The 10,174-nt window shown below is 33.5% G+C and overlaps 2 protein-coding genes across 2 annotated transcripts; both read left to right on the forward strand.

Moving 5' to 3' along the window:
- The first annotated feature begins 296 nt into the window (after nt 1-296).
- LOC110113232 (transcription factor MYB61) lies at nt 297-2,304 on the forward strand. The gene is made up of 3 exons (XM_020845708.2): nt 297-801; nt 886-1,015; nt 1,109-2,304. Exons 1-3 carry the CDS (start codon nt 669-671, stop codon nt 2,073-2,075), a joined length of 1,230 nt encoding a protein of 409 aa, XP_020701367.1. The 5' UTR covers nt 297-668; the 3' UTR covers nt 2,076-2,304.
- A 95-nt stretch (nt 2,305-2,399) lies between these two features.
- Nucleotides 2,400-3,588, forward strand: LOC110113218 (transcription factor MYB61-like). The gene has a single exon (XM_020845688.2). The coding sequence runs from the start codon at nt 2,400-2,402 to the stop codon at nt 3,357-3,359; it is 960 nt and encodes a 319-aa protein (XP_020701347.1). The 3' UTR covers nt 3,360-3,588.
- The last annotated feature ends 6,586 nt before the right edge of the window (nt 3,589-10,174 follow it).

The raw sequence follows: 10,174 nt of genomic DNA on the forward strand, positions 1-10,174 counted from the left end.
GAAATAAAAAAATAAGTCTTTACCAGTACTCTTTTTCTTATGGCATAACTTTTCAACCTCCACTTCACTTTTCCAAATTTGTTGGCTTTGTTTGGGGTGTGATAAATTGGTTCTAAGTAGGTTTATAATAAGGATTAGGTTGATTCTATTGTGGACTGAATATCATAATTTGGAATCACAAATTCAATATTTCAATAATATAGGAAGAAGACAACATATACATCAACATATATGAGAACATTGTTACCTTCAACTGAGGATCATTCTATATTTCTATCCTTTCCAGGTTCCTCCTTAAAAAAAATAAATAAAAATATCAGAGACTAACTGCCCCCACCTTTTCTGTAACATACATTAATTCAGAAGAGGGTGATTAGACATTTGCAGCTAAGATGATAAATCTCTCCCTCTCCCAACCCTCTAAAGAAAAGTAGAAAAGTGAGAGAGATTGAAAGAAATAGGAGGGAAAAAATACCTCAGCTCAAATCACACCCACTTGATTGTGACCCCTCCCATCACCTTTTAAGCTCATTCCTCTTCTCCTCATTCTGCCTCTCCTTCCCCACTTCTCTTCTTCATTCACTCAGCCTTCTCTCCATTCTTCCCCTCAACTTGTTTCATAATAAAGTTTCAGAACAATTTCTATAGTCCAATTGGCATTGAAAGGCATGGGAAGGCACTCCTGCTGCCATAAGCAGAAGCTAAGGAAAGGCTTGTGGTCTCCTGAAGAAGATGAGAAGCTTCTTAAGCACATCACTAAGCATGGACATGGCTGTTGGAGCTCTGTCCCCAAGCTAGCAGGTAAATATATAACTATAAGCATTGAATGATAGCTAAAAGTTTGTTTTTTATCTACATTCTAAATGAAATTGGAACACAATTCAGGTCTGCAGAGATGTGGAAAGAGCTGCAGGCTTAGGTGGATAAACTACCTGAGACCTGATCTCAAAAGAGGCACATTTTCACAGCAAGAGGAGAACCTCATCATTGAACTCCATGCAGTTCTTGGAAACAGGTCCTTTTAATTTTATACTTTATATTCTTTCTGTTTCTTGTTTAGTTGAAAAAGTTCTGACATGATATTTTATAATAACTTTTTTTTTATCAGATGGTCTCAGATTGCAGCGCAGTTACCTGGGAGAACAGACAATGAGATCAAGAACTTATGGAACTCCTGCATCAAGAAGAAGCTGAGGCAGAGAGGCATTGACCCCAGCACACACAAGTCTCTCTCAGAGGCTGAAAATCCTGAAGAGAATAAGGTTTCTACAAGCAGTGAAAGGAATTCTATATTGTACACCGGTGATAGCCTTAAGCACACAGTGCCTCAACCTGCTCCATCTCTGATGCAATCAGTTGACAAAAATTCCATTGCAGCTAAAGAGTTCTTCATTGATAACTCGACCACCTGCCTTCGATCTTCATCAAATTCCATGGCTTGCTTCACTGTCCCTCAGCTTAACTATGGTAGTTCCACATCTAGCTTACCATCGAACCCAAATCCTTTTCTCTGTTTTAACCAGAACTGCAGGGTGTTCGATATGAATCCAGAATTGAGCTGCACTTCAATATCAACAATAGGGCCATCAATTTCGAGTTCAATTCTCTCAAATTCAATTGACTTTAAGTCTTCTGTTGATCTGTCTTCCAGCTGCCTTCCTCCATCCTATACTGGTGCTCCAGTTTTCCCATATTTGGAAGTTGTTAATCCAAGCAGATGCAGCAGTGGAAGCAGCAGCAGCAGTTCCTTCTTTGACAGTGGCTTGCTGTCATGGCCAGATTTGACAGCAGAGAAAGAAACTCAAATCCATTTACAAGGTGACCCTGAGGACCTCAAATGGTCAGAGTACCTTCAGGGAAATTTCCCAGTTTCTTCAGTTCTCCATAGCCAAAACCAGCCATTATATGGCAGCGAAGCAAACTCAGAAAGCCATTTCGGCATCGAAGGGCTGGGCCTTTGGCATCAGAACCCGCAACCACAGCATCAGCAACATCACCAGCAGCCACAGCAGCAGGCTTCAGATTTATATGGTAAGGAATATCAGAGGATTTCTACATTGTTTGGTCAGATATAGCCGTTTCAAAGATAACCATGATTATATAGAGTTGGAGAAAGAAAGATACAAAAGTAAAAACTTTTTCAACAGAATTTTCAATTTGCAAAGGCAGGAAGGAGTACATGAGTATAAGAGAATAAGAAGGCTGGTTTCTGTTCTGATTCTTCAATCATTGAATGTGTGTGTACCATATGATTTTTCTCATGTATATAGGCCTTATGATACTGAAAAGAACTCCTCTTATCTATTGTCTGATCTCTATGATTTGAGCAGTGGCAGGTTCAACGCTTCCTCTGCGCTCTGCAGAAAGTTGTGGAACATTGCAGAATAAAGCTTGTTTAAATGTCCTTTTTTCAGTTACCTGGGAGAACAGACAATGAGATCAAGAACTTATGGAACTCCTGCATCAAGAAGAAGCTGAGGCAGAGAGGCATTGACCCCAGCACACACAAGTCTCTCTCAGAGGCTGAAAATCCTGAAGAGAATAAGGTTTCTACAAGCAGTGAAAGGAATTCTATATTGTACACCGGTGATAGCCTTAAGCACACAGTGCCTCAACCTGCTCCATCTCTGATGCAATCAGTTGACAAAAATTCCATTGCAGCTAAAGAGTTCTTCATTGATAACTCGACCACCTGCCTTCGATCTTCATCAAATTCCATGGCTTGCTTCACTGTCCCTCAGCTTAACTATGGTAGTTCCACATCTAGCTTACCATCGAACCCAAATCCTTTTCTCTGTTTTAACCAGAACTGCAGGGTGTTCGATATGAATCCAGAATTGAGCTGCACTTCAATATCAACAATAGGGCCATCAATTTCGAGTTCAATTCTCTCAAATTCAATTGACTTTAAGTCTTCTGTTGATCTGTCTTCCAGCTGCCTTCCTCCATCCTATACTGGTGCTCCAGTTTTCCCATATTTGGAAGTTGTTAATCCAAGCAGATGCAGCAGTGGAAGCAGCAGCAGCAGTTCCTTCTTTGACAGTGGCTTGCTGTCATGGCCAGATTTGACAGCAGAGAAAGAAACTCAAATCCATTTACAAGGTGACCCTGAGGACCTCAAATGGTCAGAGTACCTTCAGGGAAATTTCCCAGTTTCTTCAGTTCTCCATAGCCAAAACCAGCCATTATATGGCAGCGAAGCAAACTCAGAAAGCCATTTCGGCATCGAAGGGCTGGGCCTTTGGCATCAGAACCCGCAACCACAGCATCAGCAACATCACCAGCAGCCACAGCAGCAGGCTTCAGATTTATATGGTAAGGAATATCAGAGGATTTCTACATTGTTTGGTCAGATATAGCCGTTTCAAAGATAACCATGATTATATAGAGTTGGAGAAAGAAAGATACAAAAGTAAAAACTTTTTCAACAGAATTTTCAATTTGCAAAGGCAGGAAGGAGTACATGAGTATAAGAGAATAAGAAGGCTGGTTTCTGTTCTGATTCTTCAATCATTGAATGTGTGTGTACCATATGATTTTTCTCATGTATATAGGCCTTATGATACTGAAAAGAACTCCTCTTATCTATTGTCTGATCTCTATGATTTGAGCAGTGGCAGGTTCAACGCTTCCTCTGCGCTCTGCAGAAAGTTGTGGAACATTGCAGAATAAAGCTTGTTTAAATGTCCTTTTTTTCCCCTTTCTTTTCTTTTTTGTTTAAATTTCTCTGCAACTAGCAAACATATTTATGATTGTTTTTGTTGAAAACCATCAATTTCTCTGCCTTTAGTCCTTTTTCTTCACTTTTATCCTTATGATATAAGATAGCCACACATTTGAAAGGTAAAGTTTCAAGCCACATATCACAGCTGCTGCAGGCTTTCAGAAGCAGTCAACATTCTGTTCCTATGAAGGCTACTTCATACTATATACTGATTATGTACTTTTCAGGACAAGTTCACTACATTGAAAGCTACATGAATCGTTTCTTCACTCCTTACTACCAGAGAAAGAATAGATCATATAAAGTAAACAAGGATATATTTTCTTTACCTATTACTAATAAGAAAGTGACTCTCAAATATCTTTTTCAGCATAAGATATGAAATCCAACCAACTTTTTGTCAAGGAGCTATCTTAAGTCCCACTTTGCTCTATAAAGCAAGGAAGGGATGAAAAAAACTTGCAAACAAAGGTGATTAAATTTGACAAGCTTTCCAATATTGGGTTTTAATCTTGTATTTTGCTGCTTTAAGATTGTGATCGAACTTGATGGAGGGGACATCATCTAGAACATTTCTTTTGTGGAATGCTTCTTTCCCTTTATTCTGATAATTAAAGAGAATATTAGTATGAAAGTTCAAATGAAGTGGGTGTCCCCTCTATTTCACATGCTTAGAAAAGTTGGTTTAGGGTGACTCAACCAAAAGGATTAAAATTGACCAAGGGGCATTCATGATCAAAGTAATTATGAACATAAAAGCTTAAGTCTATAAATGAATAGCAATAACTAGTATTTCTATATTATGATGTATATTTGATGACAAAATAGCTCATTTCCTCCCTCATCCCCATTTTTGCTCTGCAAATAATGATAAAAGTAGAGAGATAAATTAATCTATATTTCTTGAGTTCTTTTTAGAACATTTACAAGCTTATTTGTAGGCAAAGGGTGAGAACAAGAAAGAGAAAAAAAAAACACATTACGGAACTGCCTCATATTAAAAAGAAAATCTCGCAAAGTAATGATAAAGATCTTTCACTCACACAATATATGTATAGATATATGATAATATTTACCTAAAACTTAGAAGAGAGGTGTGCAGAAAATGTTAACAGGGTTTGAAACTTTCATTAACGGTAACATTTGGTGAAGATATTGGCTGTGTATTCTCAAGAAGCAATAAACAGAACGCGAAAAGAAGGGAAAAAAAAAAAACAATCAGTCATAATGTTCTTGGTGAAGTCTTGATAAATAATATTCTGTAATGAAAACCACAATTTGATTTTCATAACAAAGCAATAGATGGATCATCATGAAAATAAGCTCTGTTAGCACTCGAGAAAACTACAGAGGGAGGGAGAGAGAGAGACAGAGAGAATTTGATTCCTCTTTCTTTTATTATTCACAATATATACAAGCCTATTTACAGCCAAAACGGAGGAACAGTAAAGAAAAATACAATAAGAACATAACTTTCTTTCCTCTCCTGCATAGCAAAACATCTCTTCAATAACAAAAATTGATCAGTTGAATGGCCCAACCATGCACCTTCATGGATTCATCATGAGATTCAACATTCAATTGAATGAAAGAATCAAATGACTAAATTAGTGGCAGAAGCTTTTACTGATAAACTGCCAAATAAACTAAACTGTCATAAGAGATTTGATGTGCTCATAATTAGGCTATGTGCTTTTGCTTTTGAATAAGGCCACTTAGGGAGAGATGATTAAGTCATTATCTTTTAAAAGAAGCAAAATAAATTTAAGACAACTTGCAGTGCTACACTATGATGAAGCCATGCTTTAAATCTGCAATATACACATCTCTTTTTAATATATTTCCGATAGTCATCTGACCGCCGAAAATACAACCAGTATTTGATAAATTTCTTGTAGTGTAATTGAGCAAATATTTATATCATCATATATTTATCTCTAATATATTAAAGTGAACTCCCTGTACGACTGTAGATAGAACTATGTAATATGTGGTCTCTTATTTTCTGTTCTCTTCTTTATTAAAAATACAACCAGTATTTGATAAATTTCTTGTAGTGTAATTGAGCAAATATTTATATCATCATATATTTATCTCTAATATATTAAAGTGAACTCCCTGTACGACTGTAGATAGAACTATGTAATATGTGGTCTCTTATTTTCTGTTCTCTTCTTTATTAAAAGAAAAAAAAAAACTATGAAAAAGCTCTTATTGTGAATAAAATAAGAAGTTTATGATTTTGGATGCTTTAGCAAAGGAATAAAACGAGGAGAAATATATAGAAGGGGGAAATGAAGATGTAACAGCTGAAGTCATCATGCGGTGGCTAAAATAGCTTTATAATAAGCCAAAGGATTGCAAGCTTTCCCTTAGAAAAAAAAATAGAAAAAAGAAAGAGCAGCAGGAGCGATTGTTTAATTTATACATGTACTAATATATATATGATTGAATATTAGTGGATGCACATGGCTGGGTAGGAAGGGGGGTATATTGAGAATCATATATAAATTAAGCTTTTATTGTAGAGATTATGAGCTTTATTCCCTCCACCATTCTTTGTCTCTTGGACAAATATCAACAAGTTGGGCTGAAGAAGACAATTTATAACCATAATATAAAATATGGTTTATTTCTATAAATTTTCATATATATATATTAGAAGTATTAGTTTGGAAATACAAGAAATAGTAATAATAAATCATCATATTTCATAAAAAAGAATAAATAATCTTGAAAAACTGGCATATATGTATGTTAGAAATTTTTGAACATTGCTTCTATAATATATGTATTATTCAATCAAGATATAACTATGGAAGTATCACTTATTTTGTATGTTGTAGTTTTATGATGAACTATAGAAGTAATACCAAGTGGGTAAGAGTAGGAATATGAATATTAAGATAGAGGGTACATGAAGCAAACATGTGGTGAGTTTAGAAATAATGGTTGCCACATTATGGGCTATGTAGGTTCTCATGAGCTTAAGGTAATCTTTCTTTTTGCTCTTTATTATTTCTAGAAAAATGTCACTTTGCATTAGATGTGCTAATTTTTTTTGTCATGGAAGACAATTCATGATTTGTGTTGACATGTATGCTATATGGCCAACATGGTGCTTTTAGGTCGCTTGGTTTTGGCTAATTGAAGGTGGTTTTTATTGAATGATTGGAGAAGCAAAGGGTGTGTTGTGATGGTCAACAAACTTAAGAGGAGCACTGTGTTTATAATTTGATTAGGTTATTTACCTTACATTGAGTCGGGGTGATGTATCATTTCTCGAAAATTGATTTTCCTTTTGTGACTTAGGTGAACTAAATGAGCCTATTATGAGAACAAGTTTCATTGAAAAATAAAAAGAGATAATCATTCAAGGATAAATATTTAGATGGCTCAACATGGTAGCAAGGATGCCATGTATGTTGTGGAGGAGGTCACAGTATAGAGAATGAGAAATATGTAAGTTATATAGAAGGTTTATGTTTCAATTCAAAAGACTCATTAGGATACTCCATAGTCTAGTAGGGCTAGAGGTAATGCATTTTTTCTCATTATTTTCACCCTCATTTAACCATCATACTAATAATTTTAAATATTGATTTAACCTATGCATGGACATAATGGGCTATACTAGTGCATAATGGGCTACTATCATGCATAGATTAAATTCTTAAATTATATTTAAGTCACTCATGCATAATGGGCTATACTAGTGATGCTAACTATGGCTTGACAACATTATAAAATCAGTTTTTACATGGACATTTGGTGATGGTCCAGTAATGATGATTTTGTGGCTGACGTTATCTTATTGATGACTTAAATATACAATATTAAAACTTGATGTCATAAATACATTAGCGGTGATATATATAAATTTTGATGATGAGATTGGTGAGAATAATTCTCAAAGGATTCATTACCATTAATTTGAAATTGTACAAAGTGATGAAATTGTCTCATAATTTCTTCATGGGTATGTCCCATCATTTAAGAGGAGTATTTTCTTATAAGTAATTTACAATTGGAGGCTAATCAAACATCGACCTAATTTGGTTGATTTTAGTGTACATAGATTCAAAGCAATGAGCCTTCATGTATGATGTGCCTCAGCATCATGTTTTGCTCACTCAGATCTCTAAAACTTATTTTTCAACTAAAAAAAAAAAAACAATTCATTTCTTTATTTACAATGAGATGCATGCTTCATATTAAAATTCACACATGGTTCAATAGAGACTTTCAAAATCTTGAATCTATTAATTTGATCGAACATGACTAGACTAATTAAATTGGTTAGTACAATAAGCCCAAGGTATAACTTATAATCTAATTTAACAAAGAAGTCAGTCAAGCCACTTTTATTATCAAAAGGATGAACCAACAATCAATCTACCACCATTATTGGGGGTAGTAAATGGTTGGCCTTGTAGCACATAGAAGTTAGAGGTGGGGCTAAATAATATGCCTTAGCCCTTTTACAAAGGATGTGGGGAAGCTCAAAGGCTTCAACCATAATTTATTCTATTAGACAACCAGTTGGGTGCCTTTAAGAATGAAATTCGAATAAAATTATCAAATCCTAATCATCCAATTCATTTTGGATTAATGATAATATTTTTCTTAATCCTAATAACCAAAAATGAGTATTTCTTAAGATTTCATAAAGCTTTGGTCATTTTTATTTCAACATAATTGATAAAATACAACATTTTTATTTTTCAAGCCCCATGCAAATTTCCAATTTGAAGCTTTAACTTTAATGATTCAACATGCTTTATTTAGAGGTTGAAAATGTTTTCATAATTATTTAAGCTTAATTATTACATGCAATATATGTTACAATAAAGTGGAGGAAGTAATTCATTAAATAAAAACTTTAGAGCACTATACAAACAAAGGTAATCAATGATGAAAATAATCCATTTCCCATTAAGTGTCCAAATCTTTGAAGGTGGTGGTACCAAAAGTTACTTAATCCTTAGCTAGTGGGATGTCTATTAGGTTCCAAAATGTGTGGGGCACTAAGAATAATTAATTATTAGCTTTATTAAATAATAAAGAAAGGGCTTGCATGGATATAAACTTATTTTAAGAATTATCAATAGCATATTATATATATAATTAAAATAAATGAATAAATAAATAGATGTTCCTCTTTAATTCATATAAAAGTTTAGAGTTATTATTGTTCAAATTAGACAACCTAAGCCTTAATTTGAACTAAATTTTAATTAAAGAATCATATTGATGAAAAAATATCCCTAATATAAAATTTGATTTATTCATCTTATAGCAAGCATGAATCATAATGAAAATTTTGAATTGAAAATTTATCAAAATTAAATCTAGAGGCATCCAACTTACAATTACAACAAATTTATAGTTAAACTAAATATTTCGATGTGACAAACTGAATGACACAAAAAGTAAACTGATCGGAGTCCAAATAAGCACACAGTATGATTAGAACTTCTAGACATCAATTGAATTACAAATGATATATATCATATAATTATGTGGCAGAAAGTTCATAACAGATTGAAAGTAGGTAAAATAGGATAAACGTCTAAATTTTGTTAAAATTTAATTAATTTTGAGGAGCTATTTAAAAACAAGAATAATACATTTTGATTTTATTTAATCAAATTTTGATTAATTATATGTCAATGCATTCTTAAGTATTTTTCACCTCAAAAAATAGAAAAATTATTCTGTGCAGACATCGAATGTTGTTCGGAGACCAATCAAAATGTATCACGTCACCCCTATGTTAGGTATTGCTTGGTACCACTCGATACCGTGGCTCGATACCGCTTACGTGGCGCATTCTAGTTGATCTCCGGACGACATTCTAAGTCTGATCTCCGCCCAGAATAATTTCTCCAAAAAAAAAAAAGAAATAATTCTTAAGCATCTTGATTTCATATTTTCATGGAATCATGACAGCCTAACAATGACAACTTATTTCAAACTCTCACACTAACACTAAAAGAAATCATAAAGATCAGTTCCCAATGAGCTTAGCTTATGAGTAAATAATAATGTGTTTCTACTTCAAGAAATAGTATACATTGTAAATAAATTAATAAATCAAAGAGCATACTAAATGTCATTCAATTCAACAATATTATCTTCATCATCATGATTTGGCCACATACAAATGATAGCACATGCTCTGGCCTCCAAGTCAACATGCTCAACAAAATTTATTACTAATATTTTTACATTATATTTTTAATCATTTGATTGACTCTATTTTGTAGCATCTGCAAGACAATAGGGCTTTAACATTTTATAAGATATAAATAATTAAGGGTATTGCATAAATTTTAAATTATTATTTATATATATTTATATGTATAATATTTTATTTTTTATATTTATTTATATAATATTTAGTATTTCATTAACATCAACAACTTATAAATAAAAAGGTATATTTTA

This window comes from Dendrobium catenatum, unplaced genomic scaffold (assembly GCF_001605985.2).
Source record: "Dendrobium catenatum unplaced genomic scaffold, ASM160598v2 original_scaffold_144855, whole genome shotgun sequence".
In the NCBI taxonomy this organism is placed as follows: domain Eukaryota; kingdom Viridiplantae; phylum Streptophyta; class Magnoliopsida; order Asparagales; family Orchidaceae; genus Dendrobium; species Dendrobium catenatum.